The sequence below is a fragment of the Elgaria multicarinata genome, chromosome 19, assembly GCF_023053635.1.
Source record: "Elgaria multicarinata webbii isolate HBS135686 ecotype San Diego chromosome 19, rElgMul1.1.pri, whole genome shotgun sequence".
NCBI classification, from domain to species: domain Eukaryota; kingdom Metazoa; phylum Chordata; class Lepidosauria; order Squamata; family Anguidae; genus Elgaria; species Elgaria multicarinata.
Window position 1 is genome coordinate 5,090,529 of NC_086189.1, and position 28,000 is coordinate 5,118,528.

The 28,000-nt window shown below is 48.6% G+C and overlaps 3 protein-coding genes and 1 non-coding gene across 5 annotated transcripts in view; 3 read left to right on the forward strand and 1 right to left on the reverse strand.

Annotated features, from left to right (window-relative positions):
* The window catches only part of PTRH1 (peptidyl-tRNA hydrolase 1 homolog), a 295,083-nt gene that overhangs the window by 259,397 nt on the left and 7,686 nt on the right, over positions 1 to 28,000 (forward strand). The gene's annotated exons all lie outside the window — the stretch shown is intronic.
* Positions 417 to 8,348, forward strand: TOR2A (torsin family 2 member A). Of its 2 annotated transcripts, XM_063144424.1 has the most exons (5): positions 417 to 577; positions 2,131 to 2,396; positions 3,806 to 3,981; positions 5,224 to 5,351; positions 6,667 to 8,348. In XM_063144424.1, the coding sequence occupies exons 1-5, from the start codon at positions 433 to 435 to the stop codon at positions 6,909 to 6,911; spliced, it is 960 nt and encodes a 319-aa protein (XP_063000494.1). In that variant the 5' UTR covers positions 417 to 432; the 3' UTR covers positions 6,912 to 8,348. The 2 variants fall into 2 exon arrangements, with proteins under 2 accessions (XP_063000494.1, XP_063000495.1); XM_063144425.1 differs by lacking the exon at positions 5,224 to 5,351 and having other exon boundaries at positions 6,667 to 6,861.
* On the forward strand, positions 5,705 to 5,836 carry LOC134411300 (small nucleolar RNA ACA64). The gene has a single exon (XR_010026332.1). It is a non-coding gene; the product is annotated as a small nucleolar RNA ACA64 (small nucleolar RNA).
* Positions 9,082 to 27,944, reverse strand: TTC16 (tetratricopeptide repeat domain 16). Its single transcript, XM_063144629.1, has 13 exons — positions 27,889 to 27,944; positions 26,417 to 26,601; positions 25,604 to 25,694; positions 23,801 to 23,944; positions 21,189 to 21,289; positions 20,307 to 20,436; positions 18,868 to 19,082; positions 16,535 to 16,785; positions 14,710 to 14,851; positions 14,089 to 14,254; positions 13,258 to 13,400; positions 11,211 to 11,364; positions 9,082 to 9,284 (listed from the first exon to the last, which is right to left on the reverse strand). Exons 1-13 carry the CDS (start codon positions 27,928 to 27,930, stop codon positions 9,132 to 9,134), a joined length of 1,917 nt encoding a protein of 638 aa, XP_063000699.1. The 5' UTR covers positions 27,931 to 27,944; the 3' UTR covers positions 9,082 to 9,131.

The window sequence follows — 28,000 nt, forward strand, 5'->3', positions numbered from 1 at the left end:
TTTTCCTGAGCACTTTTTCTCCCACCCTTTTAACTCTCCCCTCAGTTTCTCTCATCCCCTCATCGCATTCCCCCCCCCCGCTTAAAGCTTTTTCCTCTCATTAATTTTGTTTCTTATATGTCACCCACATCCCTTTCCACGAATTCCCTCAAGGCTTTTAAAATTAAGATTTCAACGCCTCCCTTCCCCCACTCCGTCCCTCAAGAACCGCCATTTCCTCCCAGCCCCCATTTTTGGTTTAAACTTAAATTTTCCCGCCTCAACCTTCCCAAACCACGCCCCCTTCAAGCTCCGCCCCCTTCTTTGCTACGGTGGGGGAAGAGCTTTAAACTCCCCGCTCTGAGCCGCGGTGCAGGCTGGGAGTCAGCCGGGCCGTCGCTGGGGTCGCTCTCCGCGATGGGCGTGTGACTGAGCCACTCGGGGCAAAGCGCGATGGCGAGGGGCGGGACCCCCCTCGCGCTGCTGCTGCTGCTGCCTCTGCTGGGGCGGGTGGGCGCGAGCGCCCCCTGGGAGCTGAGCTCGTGGCACTGCAGCTTCTCGGCCTCGTGCGAGTGCGACTTCCGGCCGGATTTAAGCGGTGAGCGGGGGAGGGGCTGAACAGAGCGAGCGAGGGCGCGCCCCGCCCGCAAGGTGGCGTAGTGGTTAGAGTGCCCGACTAGGACTGGGGAGGCTGCGGGTTCAAATCCCCCTTGCGGGGCAACTGGTTCGCCTTGGGCTAGCCACCACCATCCCCGTCCGCCTAGCCCTACCTCACAGGGTTGTTATGTGGATAAAATGGGAGGGTTCGCGAAGCTCACTGGGTCACCTTGGGCTAGTCATCATCATCCTTGTTAGCCTAGCCCTACCTCACAGGGCTGTTGCGGGGATAAAAAGCTCACTGGCTCACCTTGGGCTAGTCGCCGTTATCTTGGACTAGCCCTAACTCACGGAGTTCATGAAGCTCACTGGCTCACCTTGGGCTAGTCGCCGTTATCTTGGACTAGTCGCCGTTATTTCTCAGCCTAGCCCTACCTCGCAGGGTTGTTGTGGAGATAAACTGAGAGATTTTGTGAAGCTCACCTTGGGCTAGTCACCATCATCTCTGTCAACCTTAGACCTACCTCACAGGGTTGTTGTGGGGTTAAAATGGGAGTTATGGGGAGAGCTTGATCACACTGGAGGAAGGACGGGATTTTTATCAGGGGTGGCTTTTAAAAAATGTGTTGATTCCTGCACTAATGTTGTTCCCTGCCTCGATCCAAAGGGAGAGGCGGGTAAGAAATAAATGTATTATTATTATTATTATTATTATTATTATTATTATTATTATTATTATAATAATAAACCTGGGGCAGGCTCTAGTCAATGGTGAGGAGTAAGACCATCAGAAGAGCCCTGAGTCTGGATCAGACTGAGGGTCCTTCTAGTCCAGCGCTCTGTTCACACAGCGGCCGACCAGCTGTCGACCAGGGACCAAAAAAGCAGGACACGTTGCAACAGCACCCTCCAGCCCATGTTCCCCAGCAACTGGTGCACACTGGCTTGCTGCCTCAGATACTGGAGGTAGCACACAACCATCAGGGCTAGTAGCCCCTGATAGCCTTCTCCTCCAGGAATTTATCTGACCCCCCTTTGAAAGCCATCCAACTTGGTGGCCATCACCACATCTTGTGTGAGTGAATTCCATAATTTAACTATGCGCTGTGTGAAGAAGGATGTCCTTTGATCTGTCCTGAAACTAACCATTTATTGGCCCTGAATGATGCGTTGCAGTCCGATAACATCTGTAGGGCCGCACAATACCCATCCTTGCAGTAGGAAGATGCAGATTTAGGAGGAAAAAGCAACCGAAGGGGTGCTTCTCCAGATAAAGACATTCTTGAAATGAACAGGAGTGGCAGGGGAATTGAAAATGGGGAGGGGGGATAGACATTGATTGACAAAAGAGCTGGAGTTATAAGCCCTTTTTGGGACACGAAGAAGGGAAAAGTTGCAAAGCGGACAAAAATAATTTATTCTAAAGCATAGAAAGCCCCCCTAGCGCCCATTGGTGGAGAAAACGTCAGATATGTGTCTGTGTTCTTGTTTTTAAAATAGGGCGAAATAGCTCTTCTTTTCTGTGCTTGATCTCTCGATTCTGATGCATTCCAGGTCTAGAATGTGATCTGGCCATCAATCTGGTGGGCCAGCACTTGGCGAGACAACTCGTGATGAAAGGGCTGAAGGAGTTTGTGCACGACCGGGATCCCGTGAAGCCCCTGGTGCTGTCCTTCCATGGCTGGACCGGTACGGGCAAAACCTACGTCAGCTCCCTGATCGTCCGCTACCTCTTCCGTGCTGGACTCCGTAGCGTGTACGTGCACCAGTTCTCCCCCATGGTTCACTTCCCTCATCTGGAACAAATTGAGCAGTACAAGGTGAGGCGGTTGCCAACTTACTTTTCCCCCGTTGCGCTTTGTGTTAGTCTAGAAAGTTCTGCTTTGTTATGGCAGATACATGCCATAATCCCATGCTCTGAAGTGCCACTTAATCCGCAACCCTGTGCCCGTTTAAACAGGGGAAAAAAACCCTACAACTCCCAGCTTTCCCCAGCCAGACTGAGGAATGCTGGGAGTTGTAGGACTTTTTTTCTTTCTTAACGCGCATAGGATTGTGCCTTTAGGCTCCAATCCTACGCCCACTTACCTACAAGTAAGCCCCTTTGAACTCTGTAAGACTTATTTCTAACAGCACAGAGTTAAACTATAGAATTCACTGCCACAAGATGTGGTGACGGCCACCAATTTGAATGGCTTTAAAAGGGAGTTGGATAAATTCCTGGAGGAGGAGGCTATCAAGGGCTACTAGTCCTCATGGCTATACCTCCAGTACCGGAGGCAGTATAGCTATGGACTCCAGCGGCTGAGGAACATGGTTGCTGTTGCACCATGTCCTGCTTGTGGGTCCCTGGTTGACAGCTGGTTGGCCATTGTGTGAACAGAGTGCTGGACTAGATGGACCCTTGGTCTGATCCAGTGGGGCTCTTCTTATGTGGATCTGCCTAAGATTGCTCTGCCAAGCACTTGTTGCAGTGTGCTGTAGCAAAAGGTCTTTCCGCCTTCGAAACTCCTGGAAAAAGCCGTGATGTTTCCATGAAGTACACCATCTCTACTTCCCCTGACGCACCCAAAGACTGCAAATCCACATGACAAAGGCCATAAAATGCCTTGATCGTACATCTTCTGTCTCCTCAAGCCCCACCACTATCGCCAGTCATAATCATGTGCATTTTGGTACTTTAATCATAATTGCTACTATTATTATTTATTAACGTTTCTATACTGCCCTCTAGCCAAAGCTCTCTGGGCGGGTTACGAAGTTTAAAAACCATTAAAAATACAGTATACGTTTAAAAACTATTTACATTAAAAAAGCAGACAGTATACCCAGAGACAACATACCTCTGAAAATAACTTTAAGCAGTCAAGCATAAAGCAAATCCAGGACATGATTCAAACTCAGCGTATGCTGCCAAATGCCTGAGAAAAGAGAAAGATCTTAACCTGGCAATGGTGGCGCCAGGCGGACCTCGTCGGGGAGATCATTCCAGAATTGGGGAGCCACCACCAATAAGGCCATCTTCCTCATTGCTGTCTTCTGAGCCCCCTTTGGAGAACCTTAGATGCTGAACGTAGGGCCTGAGCAGTGATAGCCTGGCAACCTGTACGTGGGTTCCAAGGCTCTCTGAAAAGCAGCATTTGACTTTTTCTGTTTGCATCCGTCGGCTCTTCCTTTGCACTCTTGTGTCCCTGTCTGGATGCGTTTTCTTTTCTCTGCCTTCCCACAGAGCGATCTGAAGAACTGGATCCAGGGGAATTTGACCCGCTGTGGCCGGTCAGTGTTTCTTTTTGATGAAATGGACAAGATGCACCCGGGCTTGATTGACGTGATTATTCCGTTCCTGGGCCCTTCCTGGGTTGTCTTTGGAACCAACTACAGGAAAGCCATCTTCATTTTCATTAGGTGGGGACCGATTAAACAACCGCTGCAGACTTTGTGGGAAATTCTCCAGTGTACATTTGTTTGCCACCTGAGACTTAATTCATCCCCCACTTCCCCTCACTGGGATATTTTCTTCCTGGAAATCCTAAAGAAAAGGCTTCCAACTTTTTCTATGAATGACTTTTCAGTTAATTTTGCTTTCATTGGGCCCATTCTGAAGACAACTTAAACCATGGCTTTAACCATGGTGGTTAAGCCAGAAAGCCAGGCTGGGTTCAGAAGACACCTTAAACCACGGCTTTAACCATGGTGGTTAAGTCAGAAAGCCAGGCTGGGTTCAGAAGACACCTTAAACCATGGCTTTAACCACGGTGAATAAGGCTTTTTGCTTTATTCACCATGGTTAAAGCTGTGGTTTAAGGTGTCTTCTGAACACAGCCCAGCTTTCTGGCTTAACCATCATGGTGTCTTCTGGGGCCTCTGTCTGATTCCAAGTGGAATTTTCTCCAGCTTTAAATTACCCAATGTTAACAGCACAGTCCTATTCATGCCTTCTCAGATGTGAGTCTGAGTCTTGCCTCCAGGGAGGTGGGTACAGGATCTCAGCCTAACACTTGTTTTCAAAGCTCTGACAATTGCTCCTCTGTAATCTATTTATAATACTTCTGTACCGGCTCAATATCTTAAAAAGACTCCAGAGCTGTGAACATAGGTATAAACAGTAAAAAGAAAGATTTAAAAAGCCAATTAAAATTATTCAATTTAAAATAAAGGACCAGGGGAAAATGCTATTAGAGGATTGAGATGGTACGTTCATCCGGCAAGGCATCCTCTCTGTAACAGCCAGTGTAGTGTAGGAGAGCCAGTGTGGTGTAGTGGCTAAAGTGTCGGACTGGAGATTGGGAGATCCGAGTTCTAGTCCCCACTCAGCCACTGGATGACTTTGGGCCAGTCACAAACTCTCAGCCCAACCTACCTCACAGGATTGTTGTGAGGATAAAATGGAGAGGAGGAGGATTATGTATTCCGCCTTGGGTTCCTTGGAGGTACAAAGGCAGGATATAAATACAATAATAAATAAATAATAAAAAATAAATAATCGGGGGGCCACCACCGAGAAGGCCCTCTCCCTTGTTGCCACCCTCCAAAATTCCCTCAGGGGAGACACTTGAAGCAGGGCCTGAGAAGATGAATGCAGTGGATGGGTCGCTTCTCTTTTAGAAATGTAATAAATAAATAACACCCTTTCTTGTTCTCTGGCAGCAATGCTGGTGGGGATCAGATTAACCAAATGACTTTGGACCTCTGGCGAGCCCGCAAGGACCGGGAGGAGATCAGCTTTAAGGACCTGGAAGCATCTATTTTGGAAGCCGTCTTTGAAAATCCCCAAAGTGAGTACCGTTCGAGAGGGAGAGGGACTTCCTAAGCTCTTTCCCTGCCTCCGTTTCTCCCTTCAGAAAGTCAGTTTGCCTACAACAGCCTTCCTCAACCTGGGACGCTCCAGATGTGTTGGACTACAACTCCCAGAATGCCCCAGCCAGCAGAGCTGGCTGGGGCATTCTGGGAGTTGTAGTTCAATACATCTGGAGTGCCTCAGGTTGAGGAAGGCTGGCCTACAAGCTTAGTTGAATTGTGACCTCAATGCTCCACTGGGAGTCATTTTCAGAGATAAAGCACCCGCCAAGAATGGGTTCAGGAATACTTGCCCTCTCTGTACATTAAACTCCCATCCCCATTTCAGGGCACTGTCTGGAAATCATCTCTGGCCTCTTTCAGTGGCCGTGGTCGATATAACGGTGCCCACAGCAAAGGGAACATTAAGTTTAATTGCCCTTAAGCAACACATGGGGGCAATAAAACCCATGCACCTATATTATATTAGTAGTAGTATTACTAATGCTGCCTTTCCTCCATGGTGGCGTACCTGATCCTCTTCTTCTCCCTCTCCATTTTATCCTCACAACAACCCTGTGAGGTAGGTTAAGCTGAGGGTCAGTAACTGGCCCAAAGCCACCCAGGGAGGAGGTTCCATGGCCTTACCAACCCATCTAGTCATTGAGGTCAGCAGAAGGTGCACTCCCATGACCTGACTGGAGTCCACCAGGAGAAGAGCCTTTAGTGTGGTGGCCCCTTTTCTTTGGAACTCCCCACCCCTGGAGGTCAGGCAGGCGCCAATAGCATGCTGCTTCCAGCGCCTCTTGAAAACAGCTCTTTCCAGGAAGCCCTCCTTAACGGACTGGCCATGGCTTTTACTGGTCTTCTGTTTTGAAATGAACAGTTTTAATACGCTGTTTTTATCTTTTTATCCTTTTTTTTATTTTTTTATGTTCACTGCTCCGGAATCATTTTTGTGACCCGCCCAGGGAGCTTTAGCTATTGGGCGGTATAAAAATGCAATAAATAAATAAATAATGGCAAAGTGGAGCCTTGAATCCGGGTCTGCCCCTACCCCAGTCCAACGCTCCCACCGCTCCATCACACTGGCTGTCACCCGAAGGGGAAGGAACCACGCAACAGGCATGGAAATAAAGCAGAGCTCAGGGTGCTAACATTTGTTTTTCCTCTGGAGGAAGAGCAGGAGGGGGGGAGGAGTCTGGTGGCCGAATTCCAACACGCAAGTTCTGCTGCTTCTCGTGTGCCCCGAAAGTACAGGCTTTTGCTGCTTCGTTCCACAGAAACTTGCACCGTTTCTTTTCCCTCTTGCAGATGGGTTCTGGAAATCTGGCATCATCGAACAGGGCCTCATCGACCTCCTGGTGCCCTTCCTCCCTCTGAAGCAACACCACGTGAAAGAATGTGTGTCAAATGAGATCGCCAGCCAAGGCCTGCAGCCGCTCCCGGAGGTCATCCAGGCCGTGGCTGACAGCATCCCCTATTTCCCGGAAGAGGAGAAAATCTTCTCGTCCACAGGTTGCAAAACGGTGGCGTCCCGTCTGCCCTTCTTCCTCTGACCCGCCTGACAGCGTTGCTCCTGGGTGCCTGCAAGAGACGTCGCCAGACTCGATCCGGCTGCGGTTGGCGGGTGGTGCCGCTTCGCCCATCCCGATTTGCTTCGGTACCAAGGAAGAGACATTCCAAAGAGCAACGCTGACTCAGCCGAGGGACGAAACAAGCACTTTAGCCGAGTTCATCCTTTGCCCCGGCCCCTGGGGTGATGAGCGCAAAGGAGAAGAGGCTGTGATGTATTACAGGGAGGGAACATTAGCTGCATTTATAACATGGTTTTACAGACTCTTTTTAAGCGGCAGCTATCGCCTTCCGGTTCCTTAATGTAGCACAATTGAAGTCACTTTCTGTGGACACTACAGTCTTACCTCTTGTTTCTTAAAGAACATTTTAAAGACACACTGTGACTTCGTATCAATGGCCGCTTGGAATATCTTTAAATAGGTGGGTCGAACTCTGCAGTGCGGAAGTATGCATTCAGGGTATATGGACTTGATTGTGATTAGGTGCTAGTAAGGAGAGAGGTCAAGGACAGTTGCCTCTAGGGTAAGTCAGCAGAACCAGGCTCTCTCTGTCACGGGGTGGAGAGGAGGCGTGTTCAGGAGCAAGCTCTTTTGCCCTACGCCCCTTTGATTGTACAAGAAAACGGGGCGGGGTTTTTCCTTTCAGTGTGCCACTTTGAAGTGTCTGAGAAGTCCCTATATGTTCCTAAAGATGATGAAGTATTACTGTGCTACCTTATAGATGAAGACTATTCATCTAAATGGTCCCCTGATTGCTGAGCCTCTTGTTATGGACTTGTATGCAATGCTGGACTGTGATGGTTATGGAAAACTAAGCCACCGAAGGCGTACAGTCCGCAATCTTTTGTCACTTCCTCTCCGGATCTCCCTCTCGGGTGGTCCAGGCCTCAGCTTTCTCTGAGCATTGAGACTTGAGGGAAGGAGACCAGAGATTGCGCCTGATGATATTTCCACTAGATTTGGACAGTCTCTGGAGGAAAGTTTTAACAGGAACTGACAACGTAGCTTTCTCACCTGTTCCTAAACGGGCCGACTCGGTTACGAACCTCCAAAGAATGAGACCGTTCGCCAAAGTCTTCAAAAGTTTGTTTTATTTTAAATAAAAGCTCGAAAACAGGCCTCTTACCAAGACTGTGGGGTCTATGAAAACGGCAGCAGTTAGGAGTGTCTGGCGGGAAAGCAAAGTTGTTAGCCCAAACTCATCTGTGCGTTTGTTTTAGGCGCCTTGCAGCAGACGTTTGAAAACATGTCCATCTTCCTGAGATAAGACTGAAACAAGTATATGCCTACGCTAAACGTAGGACCTTCAGACGCCCAAAGGGCGACTGAAGTTTCTCAAAGGGCCTTGGTTAAAAGTTAAAGGCAGCACCAGGACTCCAAGGAGACCGTTGCAGGCGTAAAGGCACAGACAGCCAAATATTTGCCATAAACCTGAGTGTTTCCTAGACCGGACTTAACGTGTGAATGGTGGAATCCGTTTCTTTTTAGCGGTCGACGCTGACTGCACATGAAACTAGAAGTGAGGCTATCGACACGCAGAAGGCCCAGGCTGCCATCGAAAGCAGTTTGCCAGTTTGCAGCATTCGCAGCCCAAGTATTTGTTGTGACTATATGAGAGCGAAACAGACCTTTTCTGACCAGCTGCCCTCCAGATGTTGGACAGGGGGTTGCATTCCGACCCATCTGGAGGGCGCCTGGTCAGGAAACGCTTGGACTAACCTAACCTGCTGTTTTGCTGTGGATTTCTTCATGACAGGCTGCACAGACCTCAGCAATTGCAATGCGCTGTAGCTGGGGGAAATCTTCCTTGTAGCACTAAACAGACCCATGGTGAATTTCGGAAGGGGACTGACGGGAGATTCGGTGCTTGGTGGTCGTGGAGTTTTAAATAATAAATGCATTGGGCCTTCAGCCAGCCCAGTTCATCACATGGATCCCTTTGCGCAGAGAGCAAAGGAAATGACGTTGGGGAAACAGCTATAACCGCCAAACCAAAATGGACGAAATGTTCTTCTAAACTGGCCGTTTGAGATTCGTGGGGTCTTGATCCACTTTTGAGTCAGGATGGCTTTAACGATAAACATCTCAAGCTTGGAGGGACGAATATCCTCTGTGTTTCACTGACCACAAAATCAGAAGCATTTTTGGGGTGGGAGGCGAGTTTACTGAGCCGTACATCGGAACGCAATGCCGGTCCTCTGGCTAAAAGTGGCCGATGCCTTGGCCGAACTTCCTCCACTGGTAAGGTTCTCCCGAGCGCTGCTTTTCGGGCAGGTGAGGGTACGGATCCAGCCGCAGAGCGCGCAGTCCCACAGACGCTCCCTTTTCTCGTGCTTCTTTCAGCTCATGCTCCACCTGCCGGACACACAACAACATCTGTAAAATACCTGCTTGGCTCGGGGGGGGGGGCCTTTTGCCACCTTGTAAGAAGTACAAGGGAACACGACTGAGTTCGCACGGCAGTGGGGTTAAAAGAAGCCGCCGTGGCTTCTTCCCCCGGGGTTTACAGAATTGCCCGGCAAGGCTGACTTCGTACCATCCTACAACCCCGCTTGCACATCAGGGGTTGTAGTGTGGGTATGAAGCTGCAGGTGCCGGGTTCGGACGACACGCCGACCCACACTGCAACACGGGTGGATAATTATGTAAACGGGCTGGGGAGGGAGACCTGATGGTTTCTTTTACCCCCGCGATTGTGTGAACATGGCCTATGGGTTGGATCCAGATTTATGCCGGATGGACTGTACTAACTGACGTGAACTGCTGAAGAAGGTGAGCTGTGGGGGGAGAGGGGCACGGGATCCCCCAAAACCAACCAGGGAGACCTTCCGCAGGCAGAGTGCTTCCGCCTAGGGAAAGGCAGAGTCCCAGGTCCCACCACACATCACTGTGATCATTTTAAGTCAGCCTTCCGCAAGAAGGTGCCTCCAAATACTTCGAACCACAACCTGCATCCTCTCCAGCTAGCGTGGTGGCCTGGCACTGGAGGGTGGCATAGTTGGGCAGCGGCCATGGCCCCCAAGACCAGCAGGCAGCCCGCGGCCATGGCGGTGCTCCCATCTCTACTATGCACAAAGCGCCCGAGCAGTTCACCTTGTGGGGATGCTCAGTTTGCGTGCCCCGCCTCTTCCAGGCTAGGGAGCCCACAAAACCCTGGAGCCAGCACTGAGCCGGACGGGGTCAGGGGCTGGCAGTGCCAAGGCTGCAGGCCCCCCACTCTCCCCGGGTTTGCGGGGGCTCTTTGGTTCAGCCTTTAAAAAGCCTCCGCTGCTCTGCGAGATCTAGACCGCCCACGGAGTAAAATCCGCACACAAACCAGATGAATTGCATCAGCAAGCGAACCGTTCAGGGCCGGTGCCAGACTATTTTGCGCCCTAGGCAAGGCGATCTTCTTGCGCACACACGCACACACGCCCAAATTGCGCGGAAGTCCGAATGTGGAGAGCTAGGACTGGCTCACTTCGATTTGGGACCGAGCCGTCTGGAATTCACTGGGACTTACTTCCGTGCAAACGCAACCCGCTATGCAGCCTGGCGTCCCAATCCCCTCCGCACGTTTACTCGGGGGAATAAGGCTTCCGAGTAAGGAGGCATAGGCGGATCGGGCCGCACTGGTGCCTCCCAGTGCAACGCTTTCTCGGATGCAAGTCCTGTTGATCCACGCGCGCAGGATCGGGAAGCAGGAGAGTTTGCCTTGCCAGGAGTCCACGAGTCCCTAGCTTTCCTGGGGGAAGGGAGAGGGAGTCCCGCATGCCCGCCTGCCTGGACATTGCGGCCTGTTTGAGGAGAGAGGCGAGGTGACCCGGTGCCTTTTCCTCGGGAGTAAGGCAGAGGCTGGCTTGGGCCAGGATCAAGTTCACCACGTGCTTTTTCTTCTTCTGGCGGTGGCAGCCTCCCGGCTCTGGGAGGGCAGCTTCCGGGTGGCTAGAGCGGCTCTGGGAGGGTGGCTTCTGGGTGGAAGTCCGAACGTGGAGCCGCCCACCCCCACCCCAGCATCCCTGGCTTCACTTCAGCTGGACGGGCGCGGGGTGCCATCTCGCCCGCCCAGGCCCAGCTGAATCCTCGGGCCAGCCCGGGCTGGCTCACAGCCAACAACGCGCGTGAGTGCTGCGCTGCATGGCGCCCCTCTTAGCTTGGCGCTCTAGGCGGCTGCCTGAGTGGCCTCTATGGTAGCACCGGCCCTGGAACCGTTGCATCGACAAGTACATTGAGGAGCGATGCTTCCCGCAGCTCCAAACACAAACTGATCCGTGCGCCGCTCTTCTCGAGGAAGAGGCTCACCGCGTGAGTCTTCTTCTGGCAGGCGGTGAGCTTCTGGTACAGCCGCCTCTCTTCAGCAACCTGCTCCATCTCCTCGTTCTCGTCCGCCGTCTCGAGGTCTTCGTTTTCAACGTACACATTTCGGGAGGGCGGTTTCGTTCCTCGCGGCTCCGGACTGTGGGAAGGTGGGGAAAAGCAGAGAGCCAAACGGAAGCATGGCAGAGCGAGATGTGCAGAAGGCCACAGAGCAAGGAGCTATCGAAAGACGAACCCAGAAGGAAGCAGCACGTGGAGGTGTAAGACTTCAGATTCTTAATAACACAAGCTCTGCCCTTTCTGCATTCAGATATCGGTTAATTCTCCACCAACCCAACTTCACTATTACTTTGTCATCTCCCCTTCCCTCCCCTCAGTCATAGAATCATAGAATAATAGAGTTGGAAGGGGCCTAAAGGCCATCGAGTCCAACCCCCTGCTCAGTGCAGGAATCCACCCTAAAGCATCCCTGACAGATGGTTGTCCAGCTGCCTCTTGAAGGCCTCTAGTGTGGGAGAGCCCACCACCTCCCTAGGTCATTGGTTCCATTGTCGTACTGCTCTAACAGTCAGGAAGTTTTTTCTGATGTCCAGCTGGAATCTGGCTTCCTTTAATTTGAGCCCATTATTCCGTGTCCTGCACTCTGGGAGGATAGAGAAGAGATCCTGGCCCTCCTCTGTGTGACAACCTTTTAAGTCTTTGAAGAGTGCTATCATGTCTCCCCTCAATCTCCTCTTCAGGCTAAACATGCCCAGTTCTTTCAGTCTCTCCTCATAGGGCTTTGTTTCCAGACCCCTGATTATTATTATTATTTATTATTTTATTACATTTATATACCACCCCACAGCCAAAGCTCTCTGGGCGGTTTACAACTGATCATCCTGGTTGCCCTCCTCTGAACCCCCTCCAGCTTGTCTGCATCCTTCTTGAAGTGTGGAGCCCACAACTGGACGCAATACTCCAGATAAGGCCTAATCAGGGCCGAATAGAGAGGAACCAGTACCTCACGCGATTTGGAAGCTATACTTCTGTTAATGCAGCCCAAAATAGCATTTGCCTTTCTTGCAGCCGTATTGCACTGTTAGCTCATATTCAGCTGTCTAGGGGGCTTCTGAGAATAATGATGATGATAATAATAATAATTGTTCAATAATAGAGAAACATTATTATTTATTATTATTATTTGCATTTATGTCCTGCCTTTTTTCCTCCAAGAACCCCAAGGCGGCCTACATAATCCTCCTCTGCTCCATTTTATCCTCACAACAACCCTGTGTGGTAGGCTGGGCTGGCAGTCACCCAGTGGGCTTCCATGGCCGAGTGGGGCCTAGAACCCGGATCTCCCAATTCCCAGTCCAACACTTTAGTCACTACACCACACATAGCATGCCTTCAGTGATTCAAAACACTTAACATGCATTTTCTAGTCATCCTCATTACAACAACCCTGTAAGGTCTGCCAGTATTCTTTTTCCAGAGGTGGTGGGGGGAGGACTGAGGCAGGGAAAGAGCAGCGTGCCTAAAGCCATGTAGTGAGTTCAGAGCCAAAATTCGAACCAAGGCCCTTCTCGATTTGTAGCTGACTCTTTTCGTCCATGGGAAAACTCAAATGGGTTTTGCTTTTTTTCCAAATACAGAATGGACTGAGTAACGTGTGCTGTTTTTGGAGGGAAACGCGGGATATAAATTTAAGTAAATAAATCAAACCATCAAACCAGAAGCCTAGATCTCATGTTCACACCCCTCCAACATTTTGCAAGTGAAAATGGGGGACATGCTTGGCACAGCCCAATTCTCATCCTAAGTTTCACTGCTCACGCCTCCCCTTCCGCTGTACGTCACGGCACACGGTATTGCTTTACTCTCCAACAGCCCTCAAAGCCAAGAGAACAATTCACCAAAAGAACAAACTTGGAAACGCACAGAATAGCTTCGCTCCGGATGGATTGTTCCTAACAAAAAAAAACATTGTCAAAGAGGCTCTTAGGATTTGGGAGGAAATCTCCCATTGACGCCAATGGAGGAGCTGTACCTTTCTTGCTGAGCCAAGACCTCGCAGGCCGGACAGGCTGCCAGCCTCCGGTCCAAAACAGCTTTGGCAACAGCGCCAACTTTACTGTTGGGCATGGAGAGAATGGGCTCCCCTGGGAAGAGTTTTTGGGCCAGAGCATGGACCTGAAAAAGAAAAAAAGAAAATTAAAGGAGAGTTCTTCATTACCACGTCAAAAAGAAAAGCTTTTCAATTTCCGTCTTCCTTAGTGTAGCCTGCCTTCCCATCATCCCCAGGCAATGACTATGATGACTGGAGTGATAGTTGTAGTTCAACATATCCGAACAGCACCAGGCCGTGAAAGGCTGCGGTGGTGTTTATATAGTTCCCCTCGTTTTGCACCAGTGGGTAAACAAACCAGGAAAGGGAGACCTTTGTGTGACGTCCGAACCGAGGGTTATGGGTTATTGCGCCCAAACAAGCCAGGATCGTAAGCCAGCTTTAAGCCAGGGTTTGTTGTCGGCTTATGAATCCTGGCTTGTTTGGGCGCAATAAATCATAAGCCTGGGTTCAGACATCACACAACGTTCTCCGAGCCCGATTTGTTTACCTGCTCATGCAAAACAGAAGCGAACAAGCTGCATACGTGAACCCGCTGTTTGTTCATATCCAAGTTTATTAAACTATAGTTCAGGACTCAAATTGATGTGAAAATGCGGCTGGTGTTCCTATTTCTCTCTTCCCCTTCCCAGAATTCCCTGGGGCATTAGTTCTTAGTGACACGACTTCACCGACACAAGTACAATCCAACACAAGTGTGAGCCAGACTAGAGGCTGGAAGAGGATAAACATTAATGCACATCAGATAGATACCTCCTGACTACTGGGGTTGAGGAGCAGGGCTGTAATAATGTCCTCTTTAGCCCCCATCATCTCCTGCAGGAACATGCGGCTCTTGGCCCGGTGCAGATAATACTTCATCTCACGGGGGTTATTCTCAACTGCGTGGGAGAAATAGGCTTCGGCCTGCGGGTATCGCCTGAAAGGAAAGAAGAGGCGGAGAAACGGAAGGACTTCTACCCATGTCAAAGATCAGGTTGCCTACCTTGCAGGGCTGCTGTAAGACCAACTGAGATGCCAGGTGCTTTGAGCACGGAGGGAAAGTGATGTATTGATATGAAGGATTACGACAATGTTTTATTCAGTTTGATTCAGTTTATTTACACCCCCAGGGCACGGCCTAAAGGCTAACGGGTGCGGCGAGCTTTGCTGAACCAAAGCAGGCCGAGGGCTGTCCGGATGGGGGATGGCCCGGCCACTCCCATACGGGTACCGAGCTTGGGTCTCGTCTACTGGCGGTTCGGTGTGCGCACACCACAGGGTTTACCTGCGTGTTGCGATGGCTCTCAACCCTACGCAGGAGCTTTGGAGGGAACGTCCTCACAGGGAAGCTGGAATCCCTGCCCTCTCCTCACCGGAAAGCCCCCAGCGTACCTCTCCCTGAACTCCTGCATCCCCATTTCGTTGTGCAGCCGAGCGACGCGTTTCTGCAGCCTGGAGTCGAGGGGTCTCAGCTCCAAGGCTTGCTGGTAATCTGCCATCGCAAAGTTCAGCTCGCCCAGTTTAAGGAAGCAATCTGGAAAAAGACGAGCAGCAAGAACCCCTCAGCAAGCAGCCGGGAAAGGACACTCTTTCACTCACTTGCCTCCCACCCCCAACGTAGCGCCTCTGCCCCGAGGAGCTTACAATGTAAACTTCCAAAGCCCAGTTAGAGAGCAATCCTACGCCCCAAGACGGTCTGGGGTGGGTGGGGAGCAGAGTCTCGTTCAGCCCTCCCCTCACTTCTCGATTCTTGCCACTGAAACTGGATTTTTAGAACATTTTGTCTTATTAAGTCTGCAAATCTATCCACGTTTAGATAGAGAGAAGGCCTACGACTCCCAGCATTTCCTTACAGTGGCAAAAATGCTGAGAGTTGTAGGACATTTTTCTGTCCAAACACGCATAAGAATGCACCCTAAAAGATCTGGAGATCTCGCAGGCTTGCACACTTTGGGGTGATCTTTTGATGGTCCTAATAATAGTGCCCTAAAATACACTTCGGAATTTTACTTACGGCCAACATAGCTTTTTTTTTTCTTTTCCCCTTCCTTTTTTTTGGGGTGTGTGTGATATTTATTTATTTATTTATTTATTACATTTATATTCCACCCCATAGCCGAAGCTCTCTGCAATTCAACACAGGGGACCTGAGCATCTTGGTCAAAGGGGCTTTTTATTTTGGGAAGTGGGAATCGTGAAAGGTGGGCACATAAAGTCATGGGTGCGGTAAATCTGATCTATCCAACACATCACGAATTTACCACTACTCAATGTGATGGTGGCTTAGGTGGCATTTCATAGGGACTAGATAAATTCGCGGCAGAGGAGAATGTCTATCAAGGCCGGCCGCTACTCATGGCAAGTGGAACTGCAACAAAATGTTGCAGAGAGAGAAGTGCTCTTGTTGGGTGCTCTGCTCTGCCACCCTCTTTGCCGTCATTTTTTGCAGCTGCAAAAACAGCAAATGCTATTTTGGGCTGCATTAATAGAAGTATAGCTTCCAAATCACGTGAGATACTGGTTCCTCTCTATTCGGCCCTGGTTAGGCCTCATCTAGAGTATTGCGTCCAGTTCTGGGCTCCACAATTCAAGAAGGACGCAGACAAGCTGGAGCGTGTTCAGAGGAGGGCAATGAGGATGATCAGGGGTCTGGAAACAAAGCCCTATGAAGAGAGACTGAAAGAACTGGGCATGTTTAGCCTGGAGAAGAGAAGGTTGAGGGGAGACATGATAGCACTCTTCAAATACTTGAAAGGTTATCACACAGAGGAGGGCCAGGATCTCTTCTCCATCATCCCAGAATGCAGGACACTGAATAACCGGTTTAAGTTACAGGAAGCCAGATTCTGGCTGGACATCAGGAAAAACGTCCTGACTGTTTGAGCGGTACGACAATGGAACCAGTTACCTAGTGAGGCTGTGGTCTCTCCCACACTAGAGCCTTCAAGAGGCAGCTGGACAACCATCTATCAGGGATGCTTTAGGGTGGATTCCTGCACTGAGCAGGGGGTTGGACTCGATGGCCTTGTAGGCCCCTTCCAACTCCACTATTCTAGGGTTGTATAAGGGCTAGGAACTTGCGTCCTCAAAATTAAAGCTGTGATCCTCGGGAAAGTGAAACTCTGCCCTCCCGGACTCCGCGTCTTGCCTCTGGTTCTCCCCCCCCCCCCCCCGGCATGGACGCAGCCCAGCAGGACGTCCACCAACGCGCTCACACCTCCTCGGTTGCTGTAGAGCTCCTTCTGGTTCTTCTCCCCCTTGATGGCTTTGTTGAGGAGCAGCGCCGCCTCCTCGTAGCAGCCCCTGGCGTAGCAGTGCACGGCGAAATCATTGTAAGTGAGGAGCACCTGCTTCTGGGCTTCGGCACGGACCTCACTGCCTTCCTCCTCCTCCTGACAGAGGTCCACGGCCTTGAGGTAGTCGTCGATGGCAGCGCTGAAGTCTTTCAGCCTCCTCAGGATGTTCCCTCTGCCAAAGGCAGTGCAAGACAGGGTGAGGGAGAAGAAAATCAAGAGGAACAAGCCGGGAGAAGAAGCTGCTTTCTACTGGTCGTAAAACTGAGCAGCGGAGGCTGGTGGCTCCAAGGTCCGTGGGACTGTGAATCCGTTCCAGGTTTTAGTCAGAACTCTAAAAGGGAGAGCTCCTTCAGAGTTCTACTTTGCTGTCTTGTGACCGTAATAAACTACTACTGCTTTCCTTTAGAGTTCTGACTGGTTCCGACTGAAACCCAGAGCGGATTCACTGCCCTACTGAACCCGGAGCCACCAGCCTCCACTGCTGGGCATTGTAGGACTTTTTTCTGCCTAAGCCTGCACAAGATTGTGCCTTCAAAGATCTTCACTGGCTCCCTAGTCTGTCTGTAATCCAGGACTATTACAAGGGGCTGCTTTTAACTTACAAAACCCAGAGCAAACTGGGCCCAGGGTATCTAAAGGACCACCTTCGACATGAACCCACCTCACTGCTGAGATCGTCAGATGGGGAACAATTATTATGATTATTACCGTATTTCTTCGATTGTAAGACGCCATTGATTGTAAGACGCACACTAATTTCAGTACCACCAACAGGGAAAAAAAGCTTTGATTCTAAGAATAATAATCGCACCCGCGATTCTAAGACGCACCCCGTTTTTAGAGATGTTTATATGGGGAAAAAGGTGCGTCTTACAATCGAAGAAATACGGTATTATTATTATTATTATTGACCCATCAATCCTGAATGCTCTCCTTACCTGGGCTCGCCCGGGACCTAGTCTGATGCCTTTTTTGGCCTCCAACCGAAGACCTTTTTACTTGCCCAGAGTTTTTAGAACAGCGGCCTGCTATTTTCGAACTGTGCACCCCATCTAGAAGCAGTGGTGGCTGGTTGTCAGTGGGGCAGTGAATCGGCACTGGGTTTCAGTTGGAACCAGTTAAAACTCTGAAGGCGCTCTCTTGGGAGAGCACCTTCAGAGTTCCGACTGAAACGCGGCCTGGATTCACCGCCCCGCTGACCTCTGTTAGCAAAAGTGACTCCATTTTAGAAAATCATTGCTATGTATGATGGGCATGCCCTGCCTGTAACCTTTTGCTGTTTTATAACATGTTTTTTTCTCTTAGCTGTACTTTGAGGTAATTAGAGCCAAGCTGAACAGGAGGCGCTTATCAGTAACCGCATTAGACTATGCCAAAAGATAAATCAAAGGGGAGGAGTTGCAGGGGATTGCTAGCTAGAGAAGTGTATAAGAATGTTATGCTTTCTGTAAACAGGGTCCAAACTGCTTTTATTGCTCTTCGCACCAAGTTGCAACTTTAATAAACGTGGACTGTACCCTCCCTGAGTGGTCTGTGCCTTTCTATGGGATCCACCCCTAGAAAGAAAGAACAAGGCTGTTTGTCTAACACCTTGGAGCCACCAGCCTCCACTGAACACTGGTCCTTCTAGCGCAGTATTGCCTCTGCACTGTCTGGCCGTGGCTTTCAAGCCGTGGTCTATCCGAACCTTACGTGGAGATGCTGGGGAGACATGCAAAATCTGTGCTCTACCACTGAGTTCTTGTCCTTCACCTAAAAATAAAGTAAGATTCCAGCCCACGCGGTTCTGAAAATAATTTCCCAGTCCTCATGGTTCTGAAACTACTTTGGGCCTCGCTCTTGATGTCCCTCTGCAGAGAAAAACAGGAAGCTGCCCTCTATCACGTCAAAGCATTGCCCAATTTAGCTCAGTATTGTCACCCACAGACACCAGTAGAGGGTTGTCCATTAGGGATTTGCAGATTTTGTAAAATCTGCTCTGTTTCATAGATTGTTCGGGGCCTTTCGTTCCTCCTTCTGCTCATGGATGGAATCGGATTTTCTTCCCATTTCTTGAATTTGCGCAAATTTGCGTGTGTGCAAATGCACAATTTCCCCCTCCCCGACTATATTTGCTTTAAAAGCCAAATAATAATAATAATAATAACCACAGTCCAGAAGTCCGTAGAATCCCAGTGCAACATTCTAACCACTGCACAAGCAAGAGGAAGAAATGGCCTTCCAAGATGCTGTGATGCGCTGGAATTATTTGTACCTGAACAGGAAATACTTCGCCTCCACAGGGTTGTAGTCGATGGCACGGTTGATTTTGAGCAGGGAGGCCTGCAGGTTTCCCTTCACTGCCTTGTTCACAGCTTCGTCCTTGGATTTCTGCGCCTCCTTCCTCAACTTAGCCAGCATGGCCCGCGCTTCGCTGTGCTCTGGATCTAACGCCAGGGCGTCTCGGAGGTTGAAGAAAGTGAAGGTGGCCTTCGGGGAAGACAAGGCGAGCACTGTCGCTTGGAGGAGAGTTTGGAGACCAGGTGGATCTCCAAACTCCAAACAGGGATACCCGGTACTTGGAGCAGCAGGGACTGAGAAGTGCTCATTCTGAAAGGAGTGTTTCTCCATCGCGACTAGCAGGGATGTTGCTAGCCCTGGATCCATAGAGCCCCGTCCCCAGACCTAGTTCTCATTGCCGGCTGAGGAATGCTGGGAGTTGCAGGACCTCTTTCTGTCTAAACACACGTAGGATTGCATTCTTAAGGGGAGGACTTTTCCAAGGGTTTGAGATGATCTGGGGCAGGGTGCAAATCCTCTGGAAAATTATTTTAAGATGATTTGGATGAGAAATCATTGGCTAGCTTGGACTCCGGCGAACTTTAAATAAATCCTAGGAATTATTTCTAAATTTGAATATTGGCATTTGCAGATTTCACGCAGGCGTGTCCTATGGGCCCTAAATCTTTGACATGCCTAGCAAGGCCCCTGGTGACAAGTCCCTGCTGACAGCCACCGTGAATTTTGTCTAATCCCCTTTTAAAGTCAGACAGGTTGGTGGCCATTGGCCAACGCCACATCTTGCAGCAGGGAGTTCCGTCGGTTAATTCTCCCTTGTGCGAAGAAGAAGTACTCCTTCTTTTCTACCCAATTAACTGCCAATTAACTTCAGGTGTTAAGTGTAAGGGAAGAGAAGCTGCAATCATCTGTTAACATTACATTAGAGTGTGCACCAAGGGAATTTTATTTATTTTTAAGGCCCCAATTGGAGCAGTGGGCAGGGTGGGGAAGCATGATTTCCAGAGCATGCGGGAAGTGTGTGCTTCCACTGCCATGCTAATGGCGGCTGCCATTAGTGTGGTGGAGGGAAATATGCACTTTCCAGAGGCTTTGGCGGCATTAGGGTGTGCCTGGGCACACCCGGCACACCCTGTACGCACGCCTATGGATGATATCCACTTTCTCCACTCCATGCATGATTTCATAAACCTGTGCTGCGTCCTTCTTCTGTCAACACGGTGGCCCCATCCTGCCATACAGACAAGAGCACGGGCAAAGGACTTATGGTACTTATTTTTAGTAACCTGCCTGCCGACCTCTTGCTCTCCCGAGCTTTGCAAAGCGTGTGAAGGCCCCTTGCGCACAGAAGCTGTGGGAGAAGGAAGGGCCGGTGTTTTTCCAATGTTTTCAAAAAGGAATTAGCGGGCTTTTTACCTTGCCAAAGTATTCATAGAGCCAAGCCCTCAGGACAAAGAGATCGGGGTTCGTCTTCTCCCGGGCAACCTCTTCGTTGACCATCTGAAGACAATCGTTGTATCTTTTCAGGGCGGCGAGGCAGGCGACGCTAGGAAAGGAGAAGGCGCAGGGTGACGAACGGATCAACGTCTGTTAGCTGGGCTAGGACGGATGGACGGACGGGCAGCAGCCACTGCGCCCGGCAGGGAAGCGCTAGGGGGAAGGTTCAGATAAGGGGACCTGAGAAGAACGGGAGAAGGCAAAACTGCATGGGGCCGGCGCCCAGCAAGGCCTTGGAAAAGCAGCCATGTCGCGGAAGGATACTTGGCATAAGTGGTGGCTTTCCTTCCAACGCAAAGAGCAGGTTCGGGAGACAGATGGACGGCACAGATCAGGACATGGGAGGAAAGGGGTTAAAGCCAACCCCCACCAGAATCCCAATTTGGATTTGGGGACAGGGGTGGCACGCCAACTGGTTTTGCTTTTTTTTTAAAGCATTTGCGCGATTGCAATTGCTAACGTTGAGGCCTGGCCTTGAGAAGCAGGCCTCCATTATATTGGCAACAGGTACCCTTCTGAAGTTACCATAGCAACGTGGCCTTCTTGGATTGATAAAAACCAAGAAGTGGGCCTCAGAGGGGGTTGAGTGGTGCTGCTTCTGATTTACAGGGTCCCTCAGAGCAGGAGGAAACATCAAGGTGTTGTGGTTGTTTTGTAATAATCCATTAGGTACCAGAATAACCCAGTACCATTTTAAAAAAATACTTAATCAGACAACGGTCTGGTTTATTGTCCACCGTGGCGTTATAGGCCAAACGAGATGAAAACGCATCGTCTTTCTTGTCACAAATCAGCCGTTACCTCCTCATGCGATAAAGGGTCGTCTGAGGCTGCACTTCTGAGGCGCGCATGAAGGATTCCAGGGCGTCTACAAAGATCTTTTGCTCATACAGACACTGGCCCTGCGAATTCGAACACATCACCAACGTCAGGAACGAGCACTGAGGGAGATGAGAATGAGGCCACATTCTCCTTCCTTTTCTTTCTTTTGGAGTATTTAAACTTAGACGCCCATCTTTTTGCTGTTGGGGCTTGAGGTGATAAGCACAGAAACAAATTATTACGCTGTATTGTTAGAGCATTGGGTTCAAGACAGGCAGGTTCAAACCCCCCACAGCTCTGGAGTTTACTTCGGGTCAGTCACAATCTCTGGACCTGACCTACCTCACCGAGATGTTGTGAGGGTGAAAACGGAGCAGGGAGAATTGTGCCTTCAGCTCCCTGGAGGAAAGGCGGGATATAAATGTAATAAGTAAGCAAATAAAACCAGTCTGCAATAAGCAAAAGTGTTAGCGCATACAAGCTAGGAGCAGAAACAGCAGCAGATGGAGAAAAGCCAGCAGTGAGAAACACGAGAATATAAAGGGAGTTGTGCTAAATCGGGCCAAAGGCCTGCATTCCAGCCCACAGTGGCCGACCAGTTTTATTTATTTATTTATTTATTTATTGCATTTTTATACCGCCCAATAGCCGAAGCTCTCTGGGCGGTTCACAAAAATTAAAACCACAATAAAACAACCAACAGGTTAAAAGCACAATTACAAAATACAGTATAAAAAGCGCAACCATGATAAAACCACACAGCAAAATTGATATAAGATTAAAATACAGAGTTAAAACAGTAAAATTTAAATTTAAGTTAAAATTAAGTGTTAAAATACTGAGTGAATAAAAAGGTCTTCAGTTGCTCCAATGGGAAATTGACAAGCAGCACATCAGCAGAATTATAGTCCACAGCAACGGCTTTTTTTATGTGCGAATACTTTTATCCTGGAGGTAATATCCAGCCATCACGACTAGTAGCCATGGATGACCTTATTCCCCATGAATCTGTATCCTTTCAAAAGCCGTCCAAGTTGGAGGCCATCACTACATCGTGCGGCAGCAAATTCCTCGGTCGAAACTATGCGCTGGGTGAAGAAGTCCTTCCTTTTGTCTGTCCTGAATCTCCGCACCTTTCCACTTCATCGGATGGCCCCGATTCTAGTCTTGGAAAAGATGGAGAATGGCTTCTCTTTTTCCACTTTCTCCATTGTTTTATGCAAAATATTTCTTGAGATCTGAAGGCGCGGAAAAAACCAGAAAAATTTGGGGGGAAACTGGGGTTTTTCCGTTTTTTCCTTAAGCCGCCATGAGAGCCTTTTTTGGCTGAATGGCGGCATAAAAATGCATAAATAAATAAATAAAAAATAAATGTCAGGGATGGAAACTTGGCCCAATTAACTGAGCATTTTTATCCCACCATTCAGCCAAAAAAGGCTCTCATGGCGGCTTACAAAATATTTCTTGAGATCTGAAGGCATGGAAAAAAACAGAAAAAATTGGGGAAAAACTGGGGTTTTTCCGTTTTTTCCCTCTTTTGTTTTTTTCCTGAAAAATTGGAAAAAATGGAAAAAAAATTAAGAAAAAACAGATTATGGGATGTTTTATTTTAGCATGATGAATAAAATGTTTAAGACAAGGTGTTCAGATATTTACTTCTCCAAATGATTTCTGAAAACTGTACAGTATCAGATTATCACAAAGTATGTGCACCGAGGACAAGCAAGTCCTAGGTTGCAAACTGAGACTACAACTCTCAAATACAAGAGCAAGATGCATTTCTGCCTCTAGGGGGCAGCACTGCCATGGAAGTAGAGACTGAAACTAATACTGATAGCGATAGCTCAGAAAATGAGTCTGATTAAATTTCATGCATATTCATTGAACCTTGGTCCCCCCTTTTTTCTCAGTTCTTTTTAAGGGAATGGGGGCTTTATGTCTTGACACTGGAGGACTTGCGGAGACATAAATACTTTTCTTTGTTACTAATGTTGGTTTCTTCTGTTGTTGTTTTAAATTGATATTTTGCCTGTTCCTCATAAACTGGCAGAACCAAAGAAGTTCCTTACAGTTCAGGTGTCCCTAACAGTTCAGGAGCTTGTAGCTCCATTTGTTACCCCAAAAACGGTTTAAAAAATTTGTAATAATTGTTTTAATACACTGTACTTTTAATATACCAAATGTAATAATTTTATGCCAAATCAACTTGGACATAATTACATTTTATGTTCCTAAAGTAACAAAGTGACTTTCAATCTGTAAAAAGCGCTAATATTGCATTATTTCAATTTTTCCGAAAATTGCCGTTTCCCTCCGAAAAAAAAAAGTCCCCCCCCCACATGGCTTCAAAATTTCCAGAAAGTTTACATCTCTAGCACCACTACACTGCGCCCCGCACTGCTTAGTTGCTTTCCCCCTTAAATAAAAAGCCCCAAATGCTGTTTACCTGTCCACAGATAACTGAGGAATTACACTTCCCAGAATCCCCCAGGGTTTCAGCTAAAGTGGTTTTGTGGGTGTGGGCGATACGCAGCTAGAAGAGGGGAGTGACGAGTCCCTGGGAAGGCGCATCATGTTCATACACGGCTGACCTGCAGGTGGAAAATGAAGGCAAGGCGGGCTCCAATGCTCTCCTTCATCGAGGACATGAGGTAGGCCTTCCGGAGGTGCATCGCAGCGGACTGGAAGTCGCAGAGCTGGAGAAGAGCTTCTGCCTTCTTCTCATACAGTTCCAGCTGCAGAACACGTTAGGCATAATTAAGAAGGGAACTGAGAATAAAACTGCCAGTACCACAATGCCCTTATACAAATCTATGGTGAGGCCACACTTGGAATACTGTGCCCAGTTCTGGTCGCAGCACCTAAAAAAAAGATATTGTAGAGCTGGAAAATGAGCAGAAAGGGGTGACGAAAATTAACAAGGGGCTGGAGCAACTCCCCTACGGGGGATGTACAACAGCTCAGATTGTTTAGCTTGGAGAAAAGGAGGCTCAGGAGAGACTTGATAGAGGTGTACAAAATTATGCAGGGTGTGGAGAATGTGGAGGGGGAGACGTCCCGTCCCCCCAATAATACTGGAACTCAACAGGGTCATCGCATGTAGCTGAATGTTGGGAGATTCCAGAAAGATCAAAGGAAGTCCTTCTTCACATAGCACAGAGTTAAACTATGGAATTCATTGCCACAAGATGTAGTGATGGCCACCAATTTGGATGGCTTTAATAGAGGGTTGGATAAATTCCTGGAAGAGGAGGATATCAATGGCTACTAGTCCTGATGGCTCTATGCTACCTCCAAGATTAGAGGCAGTAAGCCTATATACACCAGTTGCTGGGGAACATGGGTGGGAGGGTGCTGTTGCACTCGTTTCCTGCTTGTGGGTCTTCTGTGGGTAGTAGGTTGATCACTGTGTGAACAGAGTACTGGACTAGATGGACCCTTGGTCCGATCCAGCCTCAGGACTCTTCTGATGTTCTTAACCAAATCTCCCAGCAACCCTCAGGAGAAGCCCCCTTCACCTCTGGAGGCCACACATAAGCAAAGCCCTTGAGCACTAGGGCCCATCTGCCTCAGCTCTGATTGTTCCAAACCCTCCCCATACCAGATTGGAAAAAGCACGAGGTTCTCTTACCTGGCAAGTGTTTCTCCATTTGGAAAAGAAAGATCTGGAACCACCTCTCTTTTAACAATGGGAGGACAGCCTGCCACGTACCAAAATCCCAGGCTTTTTCCTTCTGGAGTCTTTCCGGGTTTACAACGTGCTCCTTTAGATGGCGAACACCCGATTTGGAATTAAAAACATCCCTTCTCGACAATGCTTGTACTAGTCTGGATTGTGTGTGTGTGTGTGTGGGGTCATTTCATCTGTGTGTGGGGAGGGGTGTGTGATTTATTTATTTATTTATTTATTGCATTTTTATAACACCAAATAGCCAAAGCTCTCTGGGCGGTTTACAAAAATGTAAACCATGGAAACCATTCAAAATATAAAACAAATAGTATAAAAGCACAATATAAAATACAATATAAAAACACAACCAGGATAAAACCAAGCAACTATGCAGAATTTAATACAGATTTTAAAAACAAATTTAAAACAGCAAAGTTAAAATTAAGTTAATAGAATGTTAAAATGCAGAGGAAATAAAAAAGTGTGTAAAAGAGTATAGCATAGGTGCCAGGCGAACCTCTTTAGGGAACTCATTCCACAGCCGGGGTGCCACAGCAGAGAAGGCCCTCACTTACAATCCACCCCACCCCTCGCCAATAGCACTTTGGAATAACGTGTAAACAAAAAGCAAAAAGCGAGTCACGCTCCCTTGGCCCATAGGGTTTGTGCGGGTGGTTCATGGACCTCTATTCCGACCGACCGATTCCAGTTCCCACTGTCTTACCTTGCCAGGATCCAGGTTTAAGGCTTTGGTAAAGCAGGTGATTGCTTTTTCCCATTCCCCATTGAAGAAGTATTTGTTGCCTTTCCGGCAGCTGAGGGACAAAAGAAAACGGTAGAAGCTAGCTCCAGGAAGCCATTCCCCCATTTTTGGCAAAAAGCAATCCTATGCATGTTTAGACAGAATGTGCAATCCTATGCATGTTTAATGCGCAATCCTATGCATGTTTAGACAGAATGTGCAATCCTATGCATGTTTAATGCGCAATCCTACGCATGTTTAGACAGAATGTACAATCCTATGCAAGTTTAATGTGCAATCCTATGTATGTTTAGACAGAAAAAAGGCCTACAGCTCCCAGTATAGGCCTTTTTTCTGTCTAAACATGCATAGGATTGCAAGTTTACAAAGCTTGAATAAAACTGCTGATTCACCCATGCATCGTCTAACGACTTGAGTTTCTACCAGCCTGTCACGGAAAGGCACCCTGGCACCCTCCAGATGCCTTGGATTACAGCTCCCAAAAGCCCCAGCCAACATGGACAATGATCAGGGATTCTGGGAGTTGTAGTCCAACACATCAAGGTTACGTAGCCTCTTGCCGTACACGGTTTACAAACCCGCCGCAAACCACAGTTTCGACTCCAGTTTGCCGGCTGACATCTCGGCAAGCGGTCCTTAATTTCCTTCACGATGGTTTGGCACGATGCCCGAACAGAACCGCTGAGCAATACATGTTTACCGGAAGAAGCAGTGGTTTCACCTGCTTAGAGTAATTTAGCTGAACCATGAAAAGAAAACACATGCAACACTCACTGCTCCTTTATTCTGTTTTGCAAAATGCCTTCGAAAGTCCCAACTTTCGTAGGGTTCCTAATATACCGCAAGGTCCCGGTAGACCCAAAAATGTGCCGGAGGGATTTCTGCCGGGCTTCCTCAAGTTTTTCTTCTGTGACAGCGGTCGGAAAGAAACCCAGGTACACTGTTGACAACTTCACCTCCTGTGTTTGGGGAAGAACAACCATAAGAGTAAAGGAAGTCCTGGATCTCCTGGTAAGTCCCAGCCAGCCGGTAGCGTATAAAGGACAAGGAAACCGAAATACCCTCTGAAGCACATACAGAGTGCTTCCCCTTGATTTAGTAAGAATAACCACAGCCAACCACAGCTCATCTAAGGTTAAGCGGTAGGAGGAACAGGCTCCAATCAGGGGGCTGTACTAGAGTGACCATATGAAAAGGAGGAAAAGGCTCCTCTATCTTTAACAGTTGCATACAAAAGGGAATTTTAGCAGGTGTCATTTGTATATATGGGGACCTGCTGAAATTCCCTCTTCATCACAACAGTTGAAGCTGCAGGTGCCCTGCCCTGTTTTGAATCTGGTCACTCTAGTATAGCTCCTGCAGCTTTAACTGGTGTGATGAAGAGGGAATTTCACCAGGTTCCCCATATAGACAAATTGACACCTGCTGAAATTTCCTTTTCAATACAACTGTTAAAGATACAGGAGCCCTGTCCTCCATTTCATATGGTCACCCTACAGGCCGTACAGAGTGGCCACAAGCAAAAGAGCTTCCCATAAAAACTACACCAGTGGAAATCCCCTCCTCTGCAGAACTATTAAAGACTCAGGAGCCCTGATTTCTTTTGCATTTGGTTGGAGGCATGGCGACCATTTAGGAAATAACGCAGTCCTTGCAGAAAGAGCTGTGCTGCTGCTGTTGTTGTTATTACTTATGTTTTGCTTCAAGAATAGCGGGACTCCATGGCTTGCAAAAATTAGGCATATTAAGCCAACTTGCATAATTTAATTTATTCTTCCCAATTTGTTCTAAAGCTCACGCTGTTTTGCCTAGTGTGGTAGGGTGCTGCTAACGCAGGTGGGGATTTTTCCCTAGGCTTCTCTAGGCTTTCTTTTTTAATAACGATTTTATTGTACCTTTTGGAGGGGGGGAGGTTAAAGGCTTTGACTAAACAAAGGAACAAAAAAATACTACAGCTGGGGGAAATGATGGGGCTCCTGTATCTTTCACAGTTGTATAGAAAAGGGGATTTCAGCAAGTGACCTTTGTATGCCTGCATCCCCTGGTGAAATCCCTTCTTCATCACGACAGTTGCAGGAGCCCTGCCCTCTTTTGCATCTGGTCAGGAGGGAAGTTCACCCTCCAGAAGACCATTGAGAGTCCAAGGTCTTAAATGGGACCCCTTTAGCCTTGGGGGCGTTTTGCAGCCATCCCACAATATGTCCCCTCTCCTGCAGTTTCCTTCTCTCCCCCCAGGTGCGTCTCACCTGTTCCTTCTTCTCTTCCTTAACCTTCTCCTCTTCCTCCATCGCGCCTCCGCGTCCTCCCGTTGCTAAGCGCGCTCGAGGCAAGCAAACAGCCACTCTTCACAGCGGCCGC

Excerpts from the sequence above, each read along its gene's own strand:
- TOR2A (XM_063144424.1), top strand. The coding sequence starts at position 433 with ATGGCGAGGGGCGGGACCCCCCTCGCGCTGCTGCTGCTGCTGCCTCTG. Across the intron at positions 2,397-3,805 it reads AACAAATTGAGCAGTACAAG|AGCGATCTGAAGAACTGGAT; the intron begins GTGAGGCGGTTG and ends GCCTTCCCACAG. Across the intron at positions 3,982-5,223 it reads GCCATCTTCATTTTCATTAG|CAATGCTGGTGGGGATCAGA; the intron begins GTGGGGACCGAT and ends GTTCTCTGGCAG.
- TTC16 (XM_063144629.1), bottom strand. The coding sequence starts at position 27,930 with ATGGAGGAAGAGGAGAAGGTTAAGGAAGAGAAGAAGGAACAG. Across the intron at positions 23,945-25,603 it reads TAAACCTGGATCCTGGCAAG|CTGGAACTGTATGAGAAGAA; the intron begins GTAAGACAGTGG and ends CGTGTTCTGCAG. Across the intron at positions 14,852-16,534 it reads GCTCTACAGCAACCGAGGAG|ATTGCTTCCTTAAACTGGGC; the intron begins GTGTGAGCGCGT and ends GTCTTTTTCCAG.